This window comes from Xylocopa sonorina, chromosome 3 (assembly GCF_050948175.1).
Source record: "Xylocopa sonorina isolate GNS202 chromosome 3, iyXylSono1_principal, whole genome shotgun sequence".
Taxonomy (NCBI): domain Eukaryota; kingdom Metazoa; phylum Arthropoda; class Insecta; order Hymenoptera; family Apidae; genus Xylocopa; species Xylocopa sonorina.
Genome location: NC_135195.1, coordinates 15,356,611 through 15,381,927, shown reverse-complemented (window position 1 = coordinate 15,381,927; position 25,317 = coordinate 15,356,611). Strand labels below are relative to the sequence as shown.

Here is a 25,317-nt window from a genome sequence, read left to right as displayed (position 1 = left end):
TTAAATAAAAGAAAAAAATATGATTATAATTGCTGCGATCATGTAGATGGTCTCAATAGAATTATATTAGCGCCTGTTGGAATGAAATTGAAAGTTCCTCTTTCGTTCCGGCTGGATGAAGCGATGTTCGACGAACAAACTTTCTTGTTAAAAAAAAGAAAATAATAATTTACCGTTCAACGCAACATAAGGATTGACAACAAAATTTCTGAACTATCGTTTAACATTTCTTCTCTGCTCGTTTGTTAGTGAATCGCAATAAAAGTTTGTATATATATGTACAAAAAAGATCGCGCACAAAGTGCTAACAAAACCAGAAGATGCAAGCTTCTGTTGCAAAGTGCGTGAAACTCGAGGAAGTTTTTTTTCTAAGGACTACAGATTTATACATTCGGTTTTCTAAGAGCTCTACTTATAGTCGAATTGTTGATATTGTTCGGGGAAATTTGAACATTGCAAATGGACAATCGATGTGTAACTTTTGCGAATTCTTAGTGTGAGCTTAGATCTTTTTGTGGTCAAAGTGAACCACTTGAAATATTCTTATGTTAATCCTTTGCGATTCTATTTTTTCGTTATCACTTTTGTAACGGTAGTCATATTTAGATTCTAATATAGCTGACAATCAACATATTTTTATTTTAACAAATTGAATCTAAAATTTGTAGGAATTTTGTTTGTATCAATGAAACTAAAAAGACACTTAGACCATACTTTACTGCATCCTTCGAGCATTTAGAGCTACTAAAATAATTCACCAATTGGATAAATTGTATCGCAAAGTTATCAATTTATTCTTTTTTCTGTATTTTGAGCATTATACATCTATAATGCTCAAAGGATCAACATGTTCTGTACCCTATGGTTCATTAATAATAGCAGATAAAAATTTCAGTGGACAAACAAAAATACTTTTTTATAAGGAAATTAGAATTTCCATAACATTATTGTTAACATGTTATATCATATAAGTTATGTGCCATGTGGATCACTAATAATCATTTCAAGTTAGTACGAAAACAAAATTTTCACTAAATGAGAAAAAAAATATTTATCGTTATATTGTTGTACAGTAAGAAACATTCAATTTAATCGTCACTGTAATCGGCAATATATTTGTTGCATTTTGCCAGATTAGCATACAAAGGAAGTTGTACTATCAATGTTAAATAGTGAAATGTTATACGAATCACTTCCACAAAAACCAAACTAACACCTAATAATATGTATACAATTCAATTACTCTAGTTTCTCGAGAAATATGATAAATTACAGTTAATGAGAATAATAATAATGGAAACTGGTATAAAATAAAATGGTCTAAAACTTTGCAAACTGCAAAAGCAACACTGAATCGCAAAGGATTAATCAAAGCGTGAATAAACTTAAACAATTGGACTATGAGTTTTGGTCATGTGCTCATTCCAACAATGTCTCTTATCTCTAGATGCATGTTCGAGTTAATTATAGTACTTTTAAAATGGCACATCGAAAACATAATCGTTCACGAGACACGTACGTGTGTATGTGTATGTAGATGTGAAATGACATGCAAAACAGCTTCGTGTGTTACAAACATAAAAATTTGTCGGGATTCTCCTTTTTCTTTTTGTTGCACGACAGAGGATTAACTATCCTGTACTGTACTCTGTGAGACTTCTTCGTCCTTTTCCTGGTACTTGTTAAAAGGTACCAGACGCTCAGCCCTTAGCGGTCCTCTTCCCTTTTCACTCTCTCTAAAAAATGACGCTTCCGGTTAAAAATATATTCACAAGTAGAATGAAACAAATAAAGATTTGTTATAGAACTTCACGCATATACAATTTATATAATACATTACTAATAATTATATAATAAAGCGATCATTTGATATCATACATGTATAAAAGTGGACCGTAAAGGGTTCAGCTGAAGCAACGAACAACTATGCGATACAATAAGCGGTAGTATGTACAATTTGATCTCACAGAGCAATTATCATCGTTTCTTTTTAATTTATCAGTTAAAAAATCTTCGAAAGGTGAACCGTTCACGCTGTTCCCTAGCTTTTGGCTTTTATCTCCTTTAGAAAGAGAAAATTTATTATGTATATATATATGTATATTATATATGTATGTATATTATTTATCATTTTACTGGATAATTTTCTTAACTCTTTCATGCGCAAGAAGTGTTTGGCAATACTCTTCCTTTTTACATCCTTATAGTATACTTTATAAATAAATCGCAGCAACCGGATAACAGGTTGCTTAAAAAATAATATAGTGAATGATTAAGAGATAAACCCAAAAGTGATATGTTTTCATCTTACATCAGAGTAAGTTCATTAACAAGAAAATTAAATATGTAGAAGGAAAGGAGGTATTAAGCCTTAGAATATCCCATACTGAGCGTAGAAAAATACAGTGATAACGTTCTTTCACAGTCTCAAACATGAAAGAGTATCCTGCTGCTACAAGAATACTGTTTTCTAATCCTTGCACAATCAAAAATAGATATCACCCATAGTATCGCTATTTTTAAGTTGCATACTCTGAAAATATGCACATTATTCCTAATGTTACACCGTATTTATAATATATTTATGTACATTTGCAGTTCTACATTTCGGACTGTAGAAAAATGAGCAAAATCCTGTCGAAGAGGAAACAGAGTTGTGTATCTTACAAATTTTATATTCAACAACATTATGCACGTTACTTACCAGAAACGGTAAGAGATAATTCAACCATATTTGAATTGTTTCTTTTTTGCATCTTCTTCTGTATACTTATATTGCGTCCTTTAATAGGGCATTAAATAGAACAAGATGCAACAAAACCCACAAATCAATCAACGTATCTATTCATAGAGAACGTGCGAATAAAATTTGGTTCCGATATCTCTGATTTTTATTCAAATTGTGCATAAAGTTGGCAAATTTAATATTGGCAAGACAGACCATGCCGTATCCTCTAAAGGATCGTAATTACATGAAGCTTAATTACACGAGGATTAAAGTACACGTTCCCTAAGGGCGTTTAAAAAAAGAAAGAAAATCTCTTTTTGCTTCAGTAAATAATACAGGAACTTTTTGGCGATTTGTAAACTATATAGTTCAGTAAACATGTTGCGCTTTCACAATACTGTGCTTCGATATAAATAACTTTTATAGCCTTTGAACTAAATAGTGAAATGTAAGATGGCACTAACTAGAAACTAATTTTCCAGAACTACCCAGGTCAGCGATCTTAGAACTTCCATACTTATTTACGATTAGTGTAAAATTAACAAAAGTATAGCAATTATCAAATTACAATTATAATAATAGACTACTCTGCCTTAAATATAATACTGGTCATTAAATAAGAAATGAACCTTATTATTACAAAGTTGCTACAATTATGTCAATAATGCATTTAATCATTTTTTATCTTAACTAAAGACTTGGGTATTTTTGATAAACTAGTTATCAAGCACTTGACTATCAGAGCAAGTAATAACTTTGACATTAATCTTTCATAATAACTCTGACATCAATGTCATGGACAAAACTAGTATTATGAAGTAGAATATATGTTGGAACGTATACTGACCATAAAAAGTATTCATAAGTCGTGAACTCCTGACTTATACGAAAAATATCTTTTTCAGAGCAACGTTCAATTAACAATTTATTTGTTTTATAGCAATCAATAATATATTAGTTCTAAACAAAAATGAAGTTAAAGAGTTTGGTTTAGCGTTACACAGAAAAAGATACTGCCAGTAAAAATTAAAAGTCCACGATGTACGATTACTTTTCTCGGTCATCGTAATAATTGCTCATATTACATGTAAAAATATGGTTTAACCCTTGTTATTAACACACTTTCGATCCCTCGTGTAGTGGTTACGATTACACCAGAGATACAGAAACAAATTAATAAGGCAATCGAAAGTGTTTATATTCTGTTTTCTTCCCAATCGGTTCCACCTTTCGAGTATATAGTCTTTGGGGATATATAGTCTTTCGGGGTGTAGCACAAAAAAACAAAAATAACATATTTATCAGGAAGATTGTGTGTGCTGATGAATAAAGTAAAGACATATTTATCACGTATATTTTTTTCTTTTTTTTAAAGCGTATATATGTATTATAGAGTTAAGATACAATCTTGCATCATCGCTGAGGAGCTAGAAGACCGTTGACGAGAATCCAAAGTGTAATCTTCGTTCTTCCCTGAAGACAGCCACCAAAAACAACGCCCCCGTTCAACCAGGAGCGTTCAGGCCTCTTCTTCAGCTTCTCTGTAAATCGCAACTAAACACGTCTTTCGTTGCGCTATCGTCACTTTTCTTTGTTATTTTGTTATCGTTATTATTATTGTTATCATTATTTGCCATTTCTTTTTGATAACAGTTACTCTCCCTTTCTGCCCCCTTCTTCTCTGTCACGAAAACTAAACGAATATACTCTCTGCTTAAATGTTACATAGATATATGTACATATATATGTATATATATGTATACATATGCATATGTGGTGTATGCGGTCTGTCATTCGCCTCTTTTTTCTTCCGTTATCAGTATAAGAATGATATTTTTTCATAATATAGTATACGCGCTGCGTAAAAAGAGAAAAGAAAGGAAAAAAACACTATCGACGCGGCTGGAAAACAAAATTATACGTGAAAATCTCTACAGTCAGCCCGCTCATAACGCATTATTGAGGATAAACCCGTAAGAACCCCATTTCTTAAAAATGATCGTGATATATAAACTCTGCTGAAAGTTCGTACAGAGGCTCGTGAAGTATGTACCGAATATTCATTAGTGCGACACTTTCCTGACAAACATTCCCTATTTTTAGATGCCGTGATAAATAATCCAACTGCATCGAAAAATAGGCTTATGACATTAACATAATTACTTGAGAGAAACAATTGCCACGATCCATCGAGTAAAAGTAAATTATTACAGGGCACTACATAAAAATCTAATTCTTTTACTCTCTTAGGTTCCTACTAAAATTAAATCATTATTAAAAAGTGCTCAAATAAAAAGATACTTGAAATTCTCAAATGGTAAAACAAAACAAAATAAGATACACATCGGTTTTTCACGAACTATGATTAATTTCTGGCTAGTCACGTTTTGTGCCGACTTCTAAGACTCATGACTGGCTCGATCAGTCAAGAAAGTGTCGAGGTACTATGATAATACAGACAAAATACAGGTGATAAACATGTGTCCTCAGAAGAAGATAAAGTTGTGTGTGTATATGTATGTGTGTATCCTCTTGGGTCCGTTTCTCGATGAGGCTTGCAAGAAAATCAACGGCGAGAAACTGCGCGTTAGACCATCTTCTGTTTCATCTTCGTCTTACGTTTTTGGTCTCATTGCTTCCTTGTTCATTTCTGATATTCAGCCGAGAATCCTTCTTTTACCGGACTTTTAATGTCTCGAACGATGTGAAGAGTCTCCACGTTCGTCGCGACGATCTCTTTCCCGTTCACGTTCTCGTTCACGCTCCGGTTCTCGTTCTCTCTCCGATGGTCTCCGGCTCGACTCTCGTTCTCGCTCTCTGTCTCGTTCACGCTCTCTGTAGCGATCGTCATAATACCTACACAAGTCACGTCAGCCAATTATCTTACTTTTCCCGATTTACACTCTGTTATTTTGTGTTTTGTTAATCTTTTATTTTATATAATTCTGCTCTCTTTATTATACACTCATCTCTCAATTTATGCGGAGCACTCTACGTAGTTTCCATTTACGAGATTCGAAATTCTATGACGGGCATAAAATGCAATGATGATGAGAATTCAGAAATCGATTCGAAATTGTTGTCCTCGTCATTAGGAATAAAACAAACCTGTATTGTATAATAATTTCAATACATGTCACAGAAGAATAACCGATCCGCTGTGTAAAGCTGAGATCGCATCTGTAGAAAGTGCCGCGTAAATCGAGGGATGAGCGTATTTACACTTACTCATAGACTGTTTATACGCTACATGTTTCTCTATTTTTTACGCTACCTTTTTCTCATTCCTTTCCATTTTTACAATTTTTTACTTGTTACTCTCTCTGTTCGCATTGCGATTTCTATTTTGCAGTCTGCGTTTTGCTTATCGATTGATCTATAGGAAAAAAAAAGTTACCGAGCATTTGCAAGAGACAATTTACTGCGGAAACAGGTAAAGTTCTATATGAAACGTTTTCGAGCACTTCAGCAATTAAGTAAATACTCTAATCAACAAAGATGAATAATAATGTTACCTAGCTTTTTCAACTATCTGTAATATTAACTCCAATGGTCAGAAAGCACGAAATTCACTGAATTTGTACGACTTTCTGGTACAATTGTTACACTTTTAATACTCTTATGAACTCAAATTAAGTTGAAATATACTGTTTCTTTTTTCTCTATATTTCCCCCTTTTTTCTTTGATTTTGTTTCAATTTTCAGTTGAACCTTGAAGCAGTGTTTCCAAACTTCTTCTGGTTGTGACCCCCTCTTTTCATTACTTTGCATTTCTTCGAACGTTTCTCGTTCTACGTTTGATCAAATTTAAAAACTCCTAAGCGTCCATCTTTCGACGACTTCGATGACTCTAACGAGGGTCTGAGCGGATCATGGGTTACGGAGTCACTGCTTGAAAGTATTCCTATTCGAGGCAACTATTAATATCAAATTGTGATATAATATGTTATAACTGTGATAATTTTATCTTTAATCTGCTGTTACGTATCGAATAAGATAGAACTTTTTTTTTGTTTAAAGAAAATCTACATGCATTCACTTTAATGAAAAAAAAGTGTGAATTACCTAGACGCCTTGGAAGACGAGACGGGTGGCGTCTCTGGCGGTTCTTCTTTTACTCTTGGCCTGGCTGACTGACGTGTCGTACTAATGGAAAATATGCACACTTTGTTATGGTTTATACTGTTACCAGGCTTAGTACTGTTGCTTTAGTTAAAACAAACAATGTTACACAAGAAAACATTCAATTTCTCTCTATGTTCAACTTATTATTATTCGATCGTCAAGGATCTCATTCAATCTGGTAAAATTCAGATGAAATAGTGAACTTAGTCTATAACTTATGGCATACTTAAACGATAGAATTGATTTAGGATATCTGCATCCAAAACTATTGACTAAATTATAAGTATGATAATTATCGATATTTGTATTATTCTACAAATTATTACAAAGTACAATTAGCAGGTACATTTAAATGTAACGCTGGTTTTTGCGTTTCATTTATGCTACATGTGCTTGCTAACATGTATTCGAAGGAGTCTAGGATTCGTCGTTAAACCTGTAACCACATTGGAATTCTCGAAATTAATCTTTGAATTTTGTTTCATTTCATTCCTCTTTTCAATTCCTCTTCAATTTCATAGTTTCAGGATTACGACTATTCCATTATAATAAGATGTGTATACATATATCGTGAGCGTATTAAACTAAGAATAAGAAAGTAGATTTATATCTTTCAGAGGAAACATGAATTTTTCATTACTATCTGTCTCCGACTCTCTTTTTTCCTGAAGTTCTCCTAACAAGTTTTTGCTTGTGCGCCCTCGATATATTTTCTTGATACTAAAATCGGTATTACAATTAATATACAAGAATTAATCGTTTAACTTCGAAACAATTATTTTCACGAATTGTTTACATTACTAATTTGGAAAAAAAAGCTGCTGAAACGTATCGAAAGCTATTTAAAGAATAATTAGCTAATTAAACATATACACAAATTTTAACACTTGAAGTGTAAAACTGCATTTAGTTTACAAATTAAACGATTAAATCTCCACATGTTCTGAACACGTTTAGCAAAAGCTGACGTTTGTTTAGAAAACTTGCACTATCGAAAATAACTAAAGTGCGCATCCTATTTATATAAACGGTTTCTGGTAACAATTGTCGAAACGAAAATTACAACTAAACACGAAGAACGCACACAAAAAGGAAAAATTACGTTTATACGACTTAAAGAAAGAAGTTAACGTATGCTTACAATTGAACGAAATTTCTCGATTATGCAAACAGAAAGACTATTGTTACACGCATTTAACCTTTTATTGATGCAAATGAAATATTATTTAAAAGACATCTTGCAAAATTTTCAATGCACTCGTACATACGCACTTCAAGATGCTACGTGACAAAATAACTTGCTAAGGTATCGTTGGTAGTAAATATAGAAATATATGTACGTGCCAACACATTCTTTTAAATGTCCAGTGCATTTGACAAATGAATAAAAGTACATTATAGTATTCATCATAAATCCGTTAATCATTGGAATTACGAGCAACTCATTTGTCACTTATTATCATCTATCTAGGCTATTTGAAACTCGTGTGATATTTCTATAAAATATTTCAAGAATGACAAACAATTAAATCAGATAAAATTATAGAAATCTCCTCGTTTGCACGGTGAAGTTTACAATAAAAAGCTTCCAACTCGCAAATCAAACAATTTATGTACGTGATGCACAGTTTAATTACATTGTTGTTATAAATTTCCTAAAATAACAGTGTTCGAAAATTGAGAGATCGCATTACTGTAAATTTCATCGAGCATCGTAAAAGATTCTTCTTATACTTTAAAATAATAATTAAAGAGAATCATTGGCAATATTTCATCATCTATCGATGATCTATGTACGATTGGATAAAAGGATTAAAAATATCTGCTATTTCAAATCGAATGCAAGAATATAATCTTTCATCCTATTCTTTGTTATTTAATTTTGCAATGTTCGACAAGTAATAAATGCATAACTATGTCAATTAATTGTCGTTGCCGATAATATAGGCAAGTATCCTTGCTCGACTAGGGTTAACACTCTTTCAATCATTAACTCAGTCGAAATTATTACACGCAATAATTGATGGGCTAAGTGTAAGAAAAACAGTCCAAAACTCCATTACTTGGAAGTAGTAACACTTCTCTTAAAAGTGTTATTATAAAAAAAAAATTAGCTGTCTAATCAACGACATAATTTTTAGATATGAAAGATCATACAAAAAAATGACGAGAGTCCAGTCTCTACTAGAATCCAAAAAGTGAAAAATAATGTTCTACATCGCCTTCGTACAGACAGCACTCATACGAAACTAGTAGAAAAGTCTACTAAATGTAAAATACATTCATATGATGTTCCTTTAAATCGAAACCGTGTTATAAAGATCATTTGTACTCGAATTAGTTTTAAGTACATATTGGTTTCTCTAATCACTTGATCCCATTTAACTCTCATTGTTTGTCACTTAGACTATTCATGTCCAAAATATATTTGGAAAAACTATTGAAGAATCAATAAGACAGTTTGCTTCTTTCTAGATCAATACTATGAAGTTTCAAATAATAGAGTTAATTGTTTTTTCATACTCGGCCCATCAATGGCTAAAGATTCTCTTTGTTAAAAATTATAACATTCTACAGTTACATACACACCTTCGAAATTACGACACGGCAAAGTGGTTAATACCATTCCATATAATTAATAAGGTATATAGCATTATACCTAAATTGTGGGTAAAAATCATGAATCTTACAAATTGTCATTACATGAACCCGTAAAAACTATCTGTAGTCTTTGTCTGTAATTTGATGTACCGTTTTTAAATAATTGATTAATACTACGACTGAATGTATTTCAGAGTCTAAATAGATATAATCATTTTACAATTGAACCGATCCGTATTATAAATCAACGCGTTCTCCGTTTAATATTGATAATTACAATATTGTTGATTTAATTTATGAAGCTTTGAAAATTTTATTGCTATCTTAAATAAGCATTCAGTTCGTACGTTTCGGATGAACTTCATCTGGTAGTATCCTGTATGGCATGATTCGAAAAAATGTTTGAGAAATACGTAATACAATCAATGGAACTTATATTACTTATAATAAATTAATTTCGTTGATATAACGATATATCTATTGTTTAAGAAAAAAAAATTGCTTGTTTTACATGTAAATCATCCTTGAGATACATGATACGCTTTAGCAGATTATATGCTTGCACTTTAGAGGTAAAAAAACATATCTCTAGTCTTTGTTAATACCAAGTTAAAAGTTTGTCTAACGTACCACAAGCAGGAGTGATACAATTTTTCTAATTCTAAAAAATGCATTATATTTTAAAATGCAAGTAAAAGAATATTCATTATTCTCTTCTTCAACAGATTAAGTTAACCCATATACGATAAAATCAGGAACTAATATTACAGTATAGTACTTAGATATGTAAATCTTTATACGATATACAATATACTCTTAGTTGATATATCTAAAAGAAATATACTACTAGTTTCTCTAGTCAAAATGAACACTATTCTGATCAAATATATTATGATAGAGATGTGATATTTTACCCCTTACGTATAGACATATTTAATCGTTTTACTACAATGTAAATATTAGTCTATGTTACGTAATATATAAACATATCGTACTTGTTTCTCTTTTTATTTTATTTTTTTTAATCATACGCATACGCGGCTATACTAATAAACACAATAAATCATAAACCATGACTATCGGTTGATTCTTTCGATTGAAATGGATAAAAAGATATCCGGTAATGACAGTTAAATATAATTATTATGAGAGTTTGAGCTTACCTTTCTTCTCTGCTTCGCTCTCTATATTCCCGATCTCTTTCACGTTCACGATCCCTCTCTCTGCTACGTGATCTCTCCCGTGGATATGGTTCACTGTAATAACGTTCCCTGTCACGATCACGATCCCTCTCCCTTTCACGATCGCGTTCTCTATCACGTCCTCTGTCCCTGTCTCTGCTTCTTTCTCTATATTCCCTATCACGGCTCCTGGATCGTTCGCGTCTTCTTCTGTGGCTGCGTTCTCTGTCGCGTGAACGCGATCGTTCTGAAAATAATGATCGAACCGTCGTTAGTTACAAGTATATCCAATTTTATCAAGTTTTTTCTTATAAAAAAAAATGTAAAACTAAATTTATGTAAAGCTCTTTAAAGGTATATATTTTAAATATAATGGTAGTAAAATTTACCTCTACGTGGGGAACCATAGCTCTTGGTCTCGATACCGCGCAAAGTGTCTTGAAGAGAACTGACTAAAATTTTACATCTGTCATCTGCGGCAACCTTAGATTGTTTAATCAAAGAAATAGCCGTGACCAATGTTTCTACAGCACTTCCGTATTCCCCTGCCGCAGCGTCTGATACTGCTCGAGCGATTGCAGAAGAAGAAACAGTCCTATTTCTACCCATAATTTCCTCGAATTCTTGCTCTGTGAGGGGTGGAGGACCCTCCGGACGGTGATCCGGTCCTGGTGCACCATAAGGTGGCTGCAACATATAAAAGTTTAGCTTATTTTTGTCTTTAATTTTATAATTATTACATTGGATAAAAATAAGGTATAATATGCTATACCTGGGCTGCAGGTGGTCCGTAACCGTGAGGTGGTACATGAGGTGGTCCATGTGGTTGACCATGTGGAGGTCCGTGAGGTGGACCATGAGGTGGACCATGGGGTGGACCATGAGGCGGTCCATGAGGTGGTCCGGGTGGACCCTGTGGATGTTGTCCTGGATGTTGGTGAGGTGGTCCTTGTGGGAAAAATGCTGGATTCACATGAGGCGCTGGTCCTCCAGGAGGACCCTGTGGTGGTCCCTGTGGTGGTCCTCCATGTCCAGGTGGCGGTCCTCCTGGACCTGGTAACATTCCTGATCAATATCTATGTTAGCTTGCAACAAGATATACAGCAAGCTTACAAATTTTCGTGACTACCAAAAAAAATATATATATATATTATTATATTTCACCTGATAAATTAATTTTGCTTTAGGATATGCTTGCACAATGCTACAGATCATGACAAATTGATTTTCATATATTTCTATTCAGAATTAAAAACTACTAATTTTTTCATAATTTTAATTGCTTTAATATATAAGCTATATACTTTAACTTTCAATTTCTATTCTGTGAAATATATTTCTTACAATTGAATTTTTTTCCTTTATAATTAACAGTAATAATAATTTGTAGTTAATATGTCATTTATTTACGTTATTACTTGACTCCCTATATTACATTCATAAAAAACTATGCACTTCTCCATTGACTTTGTAATGTAAAAAAAATATTGTGCAACTTTTGCCTGAAACACCTTGTACCATCATACTCCTAAGCATAAAATTTCCCTCAATATCATGCATTATTGTATGATAAAATGGATGAACATTTTATTTTAATATTCAATGAACATCCTAAATTTCTCACCACCCATAGAACCTGGAGGAGGTCCTCTCTGTGGTGGGCCTTGACCAGGTTGCGGGCCTTGCATATGTTGATGTTGAGGGAAACCTGGTGGTCCCTGAGGCCCGTGATGCATTCCTATGCACATTGAATAATTACATCAGTGAACTTCTTTTAGAATAATTTGATTACATAGTAGTTTGTTACTTAAAGTAGTCTATTAAAGTTTTTTGTTGTATTTCACATTGTAACACTAGTACTTAACGAATACACGCAAAGAAGATAGCATTATCACATATCTATACTATCATGCACGTTATAAGTTATAGAAAAAAAGGAAGGAGAATTTTACCGTGATAGTAACACACGAAAAACAAAGTACATGAGTTCAAGATGTTTCAGTATATAATCTAGGCCTGTCCAAGTAGGGTTCACGCGAGTAACAGCAGAGTGAAGAGCGATAGTCATAAAAATATAAGAAATTTTCAAAATACGATCTTTGAAATGTCGCTTATTTCTTACCGGTTATTATTCTCGAAAGTCACTTGCAAACGACGACTTGGACAGATCTGATCTAATCTATAACGAATTAAGATTTGTTACAAACCTGGTGGTCTATTCCATTCTGGACGTGGCTGAGCACCTCTTGGATCACCTGGAGGTCCACCGGGATGTCCGGGTGGACCACGCGGAGGTCCTTGACCGGGTGGGCCGGGTGGACCACCGTGAAATTGCTAAATGGAGATAAATGAAGATTCTGTTTCAATCTACCATAACTAAATTAAATATCATTTTCTACATTTGTATATATACACATAACATACAATTAGTTAATAATGAAATTAGTTGACAACATATGTTTAAACTGACTTTGTAGAAAAAAGAATGGTAAAACATTAAAATATCAGAGCCAGTTATTAATTTGCCAAAATATTTTCATCGATATCTTATAGAAATTCAAGCAACCATTAAACAGACTAAAAATTAAACTGTTTAATGAATTCCTCAAAGAGCATTAAAGGACAGAGAATTTTAAAGAATGGATAATTTTTACAACGTGAAAAGCGAAAAAATCAACACATTATGTGTTACCTGTGGTATATGGTAACTGGCTTCTGAAAGGTCTCTAGTGCAACTCTGTTTACGCGAAGCGTAAGACATGTAAGTGCAAAAAATATTCTTGTAACTTGTATGGTAATACTATATCAATTCATATGAAATATGCTATAAAATGTTAAAAAAAACAACATTATTAATACTTAAAAAAGCCTCTAATTAATATTTCAAATATTACCTCAAAAGTTACAATACACACTTACATTAAATACAGATTGAATACATAACTACCTTTTATTTGCTTATATATCAGCCGAAAATCTTTGTTATGTAGTTAAATTGTAATTGATTCTACAAACACCTAAAGTAACCGTACACTTTGTTTACTCAGTTGTTTAACCTAATAATTTATACAAAATGGGACACCAAAAAGTTTCAAAAACAATTTCCTTACTCTTGATTGTAGTTCTATTGGTGATATTTAGCTTCTAAAAACACTTCTTATTTGTCTACTTCTAGTCAAACACCCTGTATACATTAGTTTTAATCAATTTATAGACTGTAACACAACACATGTTTACATTCACTTTAAATAAAATCAATACGTTTTATGCAAAATTCAACAAAGAATTGATTATTATTATTAAAAAGGTAAACAATAAACAAATCACTTTTAACAATAAAAATCAAACTGTTCTGTTACATACCATCCCAGGTGGTCGATGTTGACCAGGACCTGGTCCAGGGGGTCCTTGTTGAGGTGGACCACCAGGCCCACTTGGACCTCTTGGTGGTCCAGGTGGACCATTAGGTCTTGGCCCATTCCACGGGCCTTGTTGATAACCAGGAGGTGGTGGACCTTGATTAGGATGTCCGGGCAAAGGATGATGCGGTCCTGGACCGGGACCCATCGGTGGACCATGCATACGCGGTGGGCCTTGTTGACCGGGACCACCTGGACCTGGTGGACCCATGCCTGGTGGTGGCATTCTCTGTGGTCTAACACCTTGTGGTGGTCCCATCATCATCCTAGGACCGTGATTTTGTTGCGAATGCTGAGGATGTTGGGGATGTTGTGGATGCTGTTGATGAGGCGGCATTGGTGGCTGATGTTGATGTGGGTTATGGGGGCGTTGGCTCTGACTTTGCTGAGGAGCTGGAGCTGGACGTGTCTTACACTGAGACTCAAACTGAAAACACATACAGAGTTTTCAAATGTATAGAGTATCAGGTTTTATATCTGCTTAGTAGAGCGATCGAACTTGAGCCACGAAGTTCAGTGCAACCTAGCGATTGATTAATCCAGAAATAGCTATTACATTAATCTTAGAAAGGAAGGAAAATTTTATTGAAAACTATTTGATTAAGTGTTCAATGTTATAGAACAAAAATATATCTCTCAAAGTGTCAATTATTTTTTTCTTGCAAGTAAATATTTCTACATAATGAGGATATCTATACTTACTTGATTCAAAGCTTGTTTAGTTGGAAATGTTACTACTGGATTTTGTCCGTGCAATTCTTTCTTAGGTAATCTTTCCATACATATCCTCATGCTTTGTTCAGAACCCAAAGATATCACGCAGAAACCCTTAGATTGTCCATTAGCTCGATTTTCAAAAAACTTTACTTCAACAAAATCTGATACACCAATACTTTGTACTGCATCTGTTATATCTTGATCGCTTGTCCACTATAAAATAAAATATATTTATGAAGTTAGAGTCACATTAAAACATTTTCTTAGAGATCTGTTCAGTACTTTTTAATGAAATTCAATTTCTTTAAGAGATGAGCATATATGTCCTGTGGATTACTTACCCAAGTCAAGTTGCCAACATAAAGTTGATGACGTCTTCCAATTTGATTCGGCTGAATATTATTCCCAAGTTGATGATAGGGAGCACTACCATTTGTTTCTTCGTTTGGCGAGGTAGTATCACCACCACCGTCACCACTGTTTCCTGTAGAAACACCACCGTTACCGCCAGCAGGGGCTGCTATCACATCATCATATAAATCAACACCGTCGCCAGCAAACTCATCCTGAAACAGATGATTGAAAATGCTCTCTGAATATAATGTATCATCAAAGTTCAAAATCCAATTAAGTATACTATCAAACTACCCTATGATTTCAATGCTTATGAAAAAGAATATAGAACAGTTAATTCATTATTCGATTAAGTGGTACTTATAAAAATTTCATTTATGCAATGAATAAAATGCTTTATTAGTATTTAAAGTTAACAACATTACATGCAGAAAAACATTTATTTAAACTTAAAAAGTGACCAATTTGAAGTAATTGCTAGATCTAATTTCATTGGTAACATATATTTTAAAATTATAAAATATATTAAATTTTAGTTGCTCATTTAAACATATGTATTTTTTGTAATTAATTAAGACATTAATAGAAATTTTAATTCGCGAAGATCAACTTTTTGAAGTTAAAAGAAATGATCCATAAGTAATGCATAACTGTACAGAATGAATATTCTTTTAAGTGAAAACGAATTCATCAATTACTAAAATGAATGTGAGTAGTCTAAAAAAAGTATAAAATATTTACGTTTATATACGATTTAAGAAATCGAAGTAAGAATAAAAAATGGAAAAAAGTGTGAATTTTGTGAAAGAATCGGATCTCATGGACGCTCGCTAAAACCCGCAGAAAAAAAACGTGCAAAGAAAAACTCGCATTACGAATAATCACGAATCGCCTCGCCACAACCTGGCGGACCAAAAAAACATTCACACACAAGACAAGCGAGCGGACGTGAAAATAATAACGCTTGAAGAAGAAAATGGTGTCCCCGCATGCAGCATTAAAAAAGAAAAGAGAAAAAGGTCTGTTGGAACTAAACTGATAAAACGTAGTGGAGTAAATTAAAGTGCTACAACATTTGCCTTACCGCTAACACCATTTTGCTTTTCCTCCCGTGAATCTGTATTACACGTATTCGCTTTTTTTAGTTTCTTTTACCGACGCGAACGAACGTGCACGGTGCACGATAATTATGTAACAGAATACGGAGTGTTTACCGGCCGCAATAATCGAACGCAACAGCTATCCGTCACGAATGAAATTGTTATGTTAGAAACTTGTGTCCCGCCTGGACGAGAATCGGGCACCGTTCTCAGAACAATCGTTACCGTGTCTCTCCACCATGACGCCGAACAACCCCGCTCTACTGTCGCATTTTTCTCACAGTTTCGAACGGTTTTTATAAAGGCAGCCGATCAACAACAACGTTTACCCACCGACTTGTTACTTATTAGCAATGATAAAAACGAATTACCTGCGCGAAATCTTGCTCGAGATCGTCGGCGTACAAATCAATGTCACCGTCCGCCATTTTACGTACACCGACGCTCACTGCATTTGATGAAGGCGCCAAGCCTAAAGGGACGGCGGTATAGGAGAAAACGTGTCGGCGAATTGCGTTACGTTTTCCGACCGAACGGACGTGACGTCACTGCGCCATCTTGTTTCCCCTCGTGATAAACGACCAATTGAACCGGAACTAGAATTAAGGTTGCCAACCTGGATGGACGTTGACGAAATTTGAAAAATTCCGCATTTTCGTCTTTCTTACCACTACTTTTTTTTTCTTTCCTTCGAAGAACAAAGAAACGCTTCCTGAAAACTAGTTCGATGCATATTTAAAGTCTTCCAAAACATTAATAACTTTGAGATATCACAACTACGATATCTGCTTTATCGTTATTTTTCACTTATCTGAACATTTTCGCAGACTTGATACTTTGGAAAAGACTTGAGATACTTTGTTACAGGAATTGTTCTTGTGTGAAGTTCATTTATGAGAAAACTTTAAAAAAATTGTCAAATTATTGCATTTAAAAAAAGCATAAAAATTTATATATTTCCCTTTAATTTGTATCGCTTAATAATTAAGTAAAATTTATTTGACTGTAGGGAAAAGGATGTAGGGAACTTTTTACTCACATGGTGGCAGCTGTTGCTAAGAACAGAAAAGGATAGAAGATGAACTAATTTCGTATTGTGCGCTTTACTACACGAAAGTACCGACACAACGACCGGTTCGTTGTTCGTTCTGTGGTCCGTTTCTTCTTCTGAGAACAGCTTCAATCTTGAAAGGTATGCTTCCTCACGATTTTACCAATTCCATTTCGTCGCTTGAACGTCTCGAAACGATGCGTCCATTTAAAAAGAACCGTGCCTCCATTTCTTCAGTTTTCACGCATATATAACCCCGAAAATTGTTGCTCTTTTCGTCTGTCCCATGTGCACGCTCTTTATGTCTAAAAATTGAACCTTGCGATAGATTCGTGTTTTCTCGAACTTATCGTTGAAACTACGTCGAAAGTATAATTTGAACGTCTAATAAAAACGTGACGTAGCTGGTCCCGTCGAATAGCCGATGAATTAATGCGATTTCCGCTTTTTTCCCACAATCTCTCTTGTGTCCTAGCGAATAACCTTTCCCCGTCACGAATATGGTGACTTTCAAATGTCAGTTTAAACATTGTACAGAAACGAACCGAGATTAAGGAAATTTGTCACGCGTAAATCGTTTCAAGTGAACGTTTGTCGCGTTCGCACGTGCGGATGGACGAGATCCGCACTATTTTCCGTTTGGAATCTCGTAAAAATTATACTGCAACGTACAATTTAGTTTCCGCACGTTCGCAAATTAATAATTTTTGCCACACGATGTAGCTTTTATTCCTGTGTGAAATGAACATTTCATTTTTACGTTTCACTCCCGTTTTTCTAGACGTTCGCACGTTACCTATACAGATTCGATCGCGTACTTCTGTTTCTTTCTCTGTTAAGTCTTCCTTTCTTTGTATGAAAAAAGTAGAGATACGTCGATTACTAATTGATTTAAAAAGTATAATTGAAACACGCTTTTCAATCAAGCAATGTAGAACGGATCTCGCTATTTTTTTGATTCAGTTTCGAAAATAAATAAACGTCTTGTTAAACTTAATAAATGAAGGCTGTTTAGCCACTGCTTGATATTATTCAATAAAATTGCCATTTTAATAACAAGTTCAATAAACTGAAAGTCAAATCATCATGTGTCTCATGTATGCGAATTACATTTTAATTAAAAATTAACTATTTAGTTGTATCTAATAAAATAGATTGAGATTTAAACACTCTCAACTAGGTTTCTTTTGTATATAACAAAGTATCTAAAATAATATGAAATATCATTAAAATTTGTCTGTATATTGAGATAATAGAAACAAACAAGATGTTTGTAATGTACAAAAAGGGAAGAAAGCGCAAAATTTTTAACTTCTGATAAGTTCTGCTCAACTTTTATTCTATTCTATGTTTTATTGCTATCCAAAACACTACCTTTCCCTACCGAATGCAAGTGTTCATTTAGTAAAAAAGAAAAAACAAATATAAATTATAGTACTATGACAACTGATCCAGAGCGTGCTGGCGATAATAGTGAAATGGAATCTGTCGAAGATGAAGATGATAACAAAGCCCCAGAGCTTTTCTCCAAAATTTTAAGTAGGCCAGAGGTGTTAGCTGCTCTACAAGATCGTACTCCCTCAGGATTAGAGGTATTCATAGTTTCACATAGTGAATTACACATTTTTTTAGATCCTATAACAAATATACTCTACACACCTTCAAATACAACGCATCAAAAAAATCCAATTGATCCCTTCATACATTACAACCTAATATTTTAAATTTTGTACTATTGCATAATATGGCTCGTATAGAAGAAGTTCGATTCATCCAAATTACTGTACTAACTATCTAGATGAAGACCCAATTTTTTTTATAGGCTGTGCATTAAACCAAAAGAAACATTAATACATTCTAACAATCTTTAGCATATACGTAAATATCTTGTACAATAATTTACTGTTTCTGATATTAATAGCATTCATTTGTCATACAGTACTGTTAATATTTTGTTACTATTAATACCATGGATTATAGTTTAAGCAGATATATAAATTATTACAAACTGCTTATTTTTTTAACCATTTTAGTTGACCAACAATTTTTTTTTTTATTGAGCTATACCGAGAGACCTTATGCAATTTTTAATCCTCTTTTGTTTACATATGTTATTAAATATACTGCTTCTTTGCTCAGCTAACAGTTTATAGTATCAATTGTGCACTACGATAGATTAGATGTCATATTTATTTGATTAGTTATATATTAAGTTATAAAATTATTAAAAATATAGCAATTTACCTAACTATCCATTTGTGTATGTGTGCATGCGCGCGCGCACGCGCGTGTATGTATGTTTCAGTAAGTATCATAAAATAACAATTTTCTGTGTATGCATATAAGTGATGTCGCAAATAAATTGAGGGATAAGTGTATAAAAGAATTTCTAGGTATTAAATAGCATTGCTTATATTCTCAAAATTAATTTTGTAAGAAACGGTATTCTAAAAGCAACTTTTGATTTTTAGCCAATGCAGAACCTTCCAGCTCCCGTAAAACGTAGAATTAAAGCTCTGAAGCAGTTACAATTAGTTACAACAAATATCGAGGCGAAATTCTACGAGGAGGTACACGCCTTGGAATGTGTATATTACAAAATGTGCGCTCCTCTTTACGAAAAGAGGAGCGAAATAGTATCCGGTGTTTACGAGCCAACAGATGAGCAATGCGTATGGGAGAGTGATGACGAGGAAGAAGGGTTAACTAACGATCTGAAAACAAAAGCGAATCTCGAAGATGATAAATCGAAGATGACAAAGAAAGAAGAGTACGATCATTTTTCTTCCATTAAGGGTGTATTTGCTATTAAGGTGTACAAAAATGTACAATTTTCGTTAATTCTTCTGTTATACATTTAAAAAGTCTTTTATTTCTTTTTATTTTTTAATAATTTTTCTATTAATATTTTAAGAAATATTTGCACTGTAAAAAATTTACTTTTTGCTCTTGTAACAGTATTAATCACATTGTTAATGGATTTAAATAATTTTAGAGTCGAAAATGAAGATATTAAAGGCATCCCAGATTTCTGGCTGACAATATTTAAAAATGTTGAGACATTAGCTGATATGGTTCAAGAACATGATGAACCAATTCTTAAACATTTATATGATATTAAAGTGATATTCCTTGAATCTAATCCAATGGTAAGTTAAGAAATAAAAATCATTAAGGGAAAATTATACTAGTATATTTTCCGAGTAGAAATAAGAAAAAATGATAATAGTAATGCACAAATGGAAAGTATAAGAATAGCGTTAAAGATAATGAGATTTTTTGTAGGGCTTTGTTCTTGAGTTCCATTTCGAGCCAAACGAGTACTTTTCTAATTCAGTTTTAACAAAAGAGTACATTATGAAGTGCACACCCGAGAAAAATGATCCATTTAGTTTTGAGGGTCCGGAAATATACAAATGTAAGGTAAATATTAGCTTTAAATTTATCCATCTTCTTATCTGTATTGATTAAAATTTATTCCTCGTATAAAATTAAATGTACTTCGAAACTAATTTTTTTCATAGGGTTGTGTGATTGATTGGAAGAAAGGAAAAAACGTTACGGTAAAGACCATAAAAAAGAATCAGAAACATAAGTCACGGGGGTCCATACGAACGGTAACGAAAACTGTTCAGAACGATTCGTTCTTCAACTTTTTCAGTCCACCAGTTGGTAAATGCAGCCAACACTTTTCTTGCTTTATATTTTACTTTCATAAAATGGGGTGTATATATTCAATTCCGTTACGCATTATTCTTTCAGTGCCAGAAGACTCTGAAGCAGAGTTAGATGATGAAACTCAAGCTTTGTTAACCAGTGATTTTGAAATCGGCCATTACATTAGAGAACGTATAGTTCCTAGAGCTGTGCTATATTATACAGGTACCATTTTTGTATTCCGAAGAAAACGCACATCACAGAATCAATAGCTTGCTTCTATCTCCTCTTTTAAACTTTGCCTGATCAAACATTAGAAGAATATACGAGTATGAAATCAACAGGAAGTTTTAAGAATAATTAACATTTCAGGAGAAGGTTTGGAAGATGAAGACGAAGATTACGAGGAAGAAGAAGGTGATGAAGATGACCCTGAAGAGGAAGACGAAGACGATGAGGAGTCTTCTCCGAATAATGCACCACCAGGTGGGAAACAACAGGGCACTGATCCTAATGACTGTAAACAACAGTAGAATTACATACAAATTAAGCTAAGAGAAACAAAAATTGTTCGTGCGTACAGTAAACGACAACACACACATATACATACACACGCACACGCAACACACATACTAACGAAATCTGACCGATAACTGCCTAGATATCCCGCACCTTTGGCTCCAACGTAATCCTGTTCGTATCAATCATCTAATCATATCATATCTCCTATTCCAGATCAAGCCTAGACTCTTCGACACACCAGTGACAAAAACAAAAAAAAATTATGCGTACCCTCCCTTTTATCCGACGTTGACGATGAGATAGAAAAATATGGCTCATTAAACAGCCTAAAATCTAAATAATGTCATATAAGTATAAACGAATTGCGCTCTCAGCTCTACATAATCATTGTCATTTTTAATTGCTTCATTTTATACTATTGTTACGTTTATATACCAACAAGAAGAGTTAGTTGAATTTTTTTCGAAACGCACGTTGATCTATGGACAAATTTTTGGGTACTGTTAAAGCATTTTTAATACAAAAAATTGAAAAAAAGCAAACAGCAGATAGCGCTTTGTTTCTTACCATGTGACAAGCATTGCGCCATTTCCCCCTCCCTTGTTTTTTTTCTGTTTACTATTGTTCTTTTTTTCTAGGTTCATAGAATTTTCTTCGGTTATTACCTAAAGTCAAACCCCTTTTTTTAATGCAGTTTTATACTAAATTGTTTTCGCTCCAATTTGTTATGAACTTGAATTATACTGGACTTTGAAAATTACCAAGCTTGTGTGTGTTACCTTCACGATAAGTTGTTCCAAGTTTCTCGTGTGCTGACCTGCATTGTGTGCATTCGATATATGTATTTAAGTTAAATAAGTCCCTGCAATGCCTTGCGCAGTAAGGTAAGTATTGAAAGTATAAATTATTTGACAAAATGTATCTTTAATAATCTATAACAATAAAATAGTTATTAACTATTATGTTACGTGGTTCTAATAATTATATAATTATATAAGTGTTTGCAGTATATGTGCAGTAATAAAGAGAAAAGATTACGTTGCAATTATTACGTTCAGCGACATCTTTGAAGAGCTGTTGCAATGATGAGGTCAATGGTATCTATTATTTAGGCCTTTGTACTTTTACTGAATGATAACTCTTTCTTTCTCGGGACAGATAATTGCTGATAATGCAAGAGATTCGATTGAACCGATAGAGATTTCTTATTAGCAAAGATATTCGCATATTCGACGCGGACTGTTTGTATCGACTTAACATGTCTCGAAAGGATAAGCAAATTTTGAAACAGTTCTACAATTGTCACATTTTACGCGATGGAAAGCTTCTGAACGAGGATCTATGGGTTCGCGATGGGAAAGTTGTTAATCCGGAAAAAATATTTTACGATGAAAAGATCAAGCCTAATATTAGGATCGATTGTAACGAGGCGTTAATTTCGCCTGGGTTCATTGATCTTCAAATTAATGGTAATTAACAAAATTGTATTCATTTCTTTGAATTTTCGTTGATTACTAGACTGCAGATGTATTGTTAAACAACAAACTAGAATTTTATAGAAAATTTTTATGATTGCAGTTATAGATTTTAAGTTTATTCTAGTTATAATAATGGAATGTTTATTTTATCTAATTTATTAGGAGGTTTTGGCATAGATTTCTCATATAATATTACTAATGTACAAGAAGGAATTGATATAGTTGCTAAAAGATTGCTAGAATTCGGCGTAACATCATTTTGTCCAACTTTGGTGACATCGCCAAGTGAAACGTATAAGAGAATCTTGCCAAATATTAAAAAAACAAAAGGCGGAGAGCATGGTGCAACAATATTAGGCATTCATTTGGAGGGTCCTTTTATTAGTCCAAGCAAAAAGGGAGCCCATCCAGAGAATCACATAAAGCAGTTGGACAAAGCAAGTGTTATAATTATAATGTGAATGCTTGTGTAAATTTTTATTTTTGTGAATGCAACTAAAAAATTCTGAATCTAGATTTAAGCTTGGGTGTACAATACTTTTGTTGTAAAGCTTAAATGTATTTGCTAAACCTTTCGATTCAATATTAATTCTAATATTATTAATATTATATTTTTCGTTATTGATTTCAGGGCTTCGAGTCATTAATTGAGATGTATGGAAATTTAGAAAATGTGTGTCTTGTTACATTGGCACCAGAACTTGCCAATAGTGGATCTGTAATTACGCAATTGTGCCGAAGAAATATTAAGGTTTCTCTTGGTAAGGTAAACTTATGTTTATTGTACATAGTTTTCTATATAACATTCAAGTCTTGCCAGTTTAATAAATTATAATATTCAAGTTTTTATATTTTAGGACACTCCGCTGCAAATTTACAAGATGGGGAGGAAGCTGTAAAATGTGGAGCTTCTTTCATTACTCATCTTTTCAATGCAATGTTACCAGTAATTATACAAAATATACAAACCATTATCTCCTTTATAACCACTATGACATGACGAAATAAATAATAATTTAAATTTATAGTTTCATCATAGAGACCCAGGATTGGTTGGTCTGCTAACATCAGACCAAATTCCTCCTGGAAGAATTATTCATTATGGTATAATTGCAGATGGGATTCATACCCATCCAGCAGCATTGCGTATAGCTCATAGAACCCATCCTGAAGGTTTGTATATTTTCTTATTACAATATACAATCATAAACTTTCTTTTGTGCATTGCTTAGCACAGTTCGATATGAAAATTTCAAATTTCTTTATATTTCGAGGACTCGTATTAGTGACTGATGCAGTCTCAGCGCTAGGATTAGAGGAAGGAGTGCATCAATTAGGACAATTTAAAATTGAAATGCGTAAAGGACGTGCATACATAGCTGGAACAGACACTCTATGCGGTAGTACGGCAGAAATGTCGAAGTGTGTTCGTCATTTTAAAGAAGTAACAGGTAAATTTAACGTATATCTATCTGATATAGTTCTAATCATAAGATTAACGTAACTTTGTCTTATCGAGTATAAATATTTATACCAAGTACATTTTTTATAGGTTGTTCGATAGTAGAAGCTTTAGAAACTGCAACTCTTCATCCAGCAAGAACCCTCAGTATTGAAAAAAATAAAGGTGTCCTAAGCTATGGAGCGGATGCTGATTTAGTAATGTTGGACAACAATTTAGAATTGCTATCGACGTGGATATCTGGGGAGTGTGTTTATAGTAAGTGCAAATACACTGAATGTTACCAGTAATAGATAGTATTATCTTGATAAATGATTGAGAAATTTAATATCAATGTTTTAAAAAGAAGTAAACAAATGACAAAACTGTTTCTACGAGAATTTAGCATTATGTATCGGTATTGTAAGATATAATAGTGTCTCAATGACTGCCATTATAAATGTCTCGTGTTTTATGAAAAAGTTTCAGCTCCTCATTGTATTATTTGAGGGGAAAAGTATGATTGCTTAATCTGATAGAGTATTAGAAATTGTACTTCAAATACTCTGAATATAGCATTTGCATTATGCAGTATGCAGTGGCTGTGAATATCACATTTTTTGCTCTAACCAAAATTATATTCACCCATGTATGCAGATTGTACGTTATATTGGAACACTTTATACATGCAACGTAAATATGAATATTTTTATAAATGTGTATTTTCATACACCTGGAACAATGATGAATTTTTATCTTTATTGTACTCAACGGAATAGATTTGAAAAAAATGCTTATTTCATCAGTAAGATATAGATATAAGATATAAATAAGATGTAAGATAAAAAAGAAAGCACTGCATAATTTTTACTTTTATATTCCTTTAAGGCATATAGAATATTTATCTACTTAAATAAGAAATGTTATTTTTGTTATAAAATAT

At 33.2% G+C, this 25,317-nt stretch overlaps 3 protein-coding genes across 13 annotated transcripts; 2 read left to right on the top strand and 1 right to left on the bottom strand.

The window, feature by feature from the left end:
• Window positions 1-758: 758 nt before the first annotated feature.
• Cpsf6 (cleavage and polyadenylation specificity factor subunit 6) lies at window positions 759-16,780 on the bottom strand. 9 transcript variants are annotated; one of them, XM_076893127.1, is made up of 13 exons: window positions 16,597-16,779; window positions 15,113-15,337; window positions 14,757-14,984; window positions 13,999-14,481; window positions 13,328-13,372; window positions 12,843-12,969; window positions 12,260-12,373; window positions 11,408-11,700; window positions 11,025-11,322; window positions 10,618-10,882; window positions 6,794-6,874; window positions 6,003-6,104; window positions 5,446-5,584 (listed from the first exon to the last, which is right to left on the bottom strand). In XM_076893127.1, the coding sequence occupies exons 1-12, from the start codon at window positions 16,651-16,653 to the stop codon at window positions 6,026-6,028; spliced, it is 2,295 nt and encodes a 764-aa protein (XP_076749242.1). In that variant the 5' UTR covers window positions 16,654-16,779; the 3' UTR covers window positions 5,446-5,584; window positions 6,003-6,025. The 9 variants fall into 9 exon arrangements, with proteins under 9 accessions (XP_076749244.1, XP_076749236.1, XP_076749237.1 ...); XM_076893121.1 differs by lacking the exon at window positions 6,003-6,104 and having other exon boundaries at window positions 4,065-5,584; window positions 16,597-16,778; XM_076893122.1 differs by lacking the exon at window positions 6,003-6,104 and having other exon boundaries at window positions 4,065-5,584; window positions 11,408-11,688; window positions 16,597-16,777.
• A 484-nt stretch (window positions 16,781-17,264) lies between these two features.
• On the top strand, window positions 17,265-21,997 carry Nap1 (Nucleosome assembly protein 1). Of its 3 annotated transcripts, XM_076892953.1 has the most exons (9): window positions 17,265-17,417; window positions 18,712-18,868; window positions 19,748-20,046; window positions 20,272-20,425; window positions 20,562-20,699; window positions 20,801-20,948; window positions 21,039-21,158; window positions 21,306-21,419; window positions 21,669-21,997. In XM_076892953.1, exons 2-9 carry the CDS (start codon window positions 18,716-18,718, stop codon window positions 21,677-21,679), a joined length of 1,137 nt encoding a protein of 378 aa, XP_076749068.1. In that variant the 5' UTR covers window positions 17,265-17,417; window positions 18,712-18,715; the 3' UTR covers window positions 21,680-21,997. The 3 variants fall into 3 exon arrangements, with proteins under 3 accessions (XP_076749068.1, XP_076749067.1, XP_076749069.1); XM_076892952.1 differs by having other exon boundaries at window positions 21,306-21,997; XM_076892954.1 differs by lacking the exon at window positions 18,712-18,868 and having other exon boundaries at window positions 17,270-17,417; window positions 21,306-21,997.
• A 112-nt stretch (window positions 21,998-22,109) lies between these two features.
• LOC143422377 (N-acetylglucosamine-6-phosphate deacetylase) lies at window positions 22,110-24,704 on the top strand. Its single transcript, XM_076892956.1, has 7 exons — window positions 22,110-22,924; window positions 23,096-23,370; window positions 23,565-23,694; window positions 23,791-23,879; window positions 23,962-24,106; window positions 24,208-24,384; window positions 24,486-24,704. Exons 1-7 carry the CDS (start codon window positions 22,714-22,716, stop codon window positions 24,683-24,685), a joined length of 1,227 nt encoding a protein of 408 aa, XP_076749071.1. The 5' UTR covers window positions 22,110-22,713; the 3' UTR covers window positions 24,686-24,704.
• The last annotated feature ends 613 nt before the right edge of the window (window positions 24,705-25,317 follow it).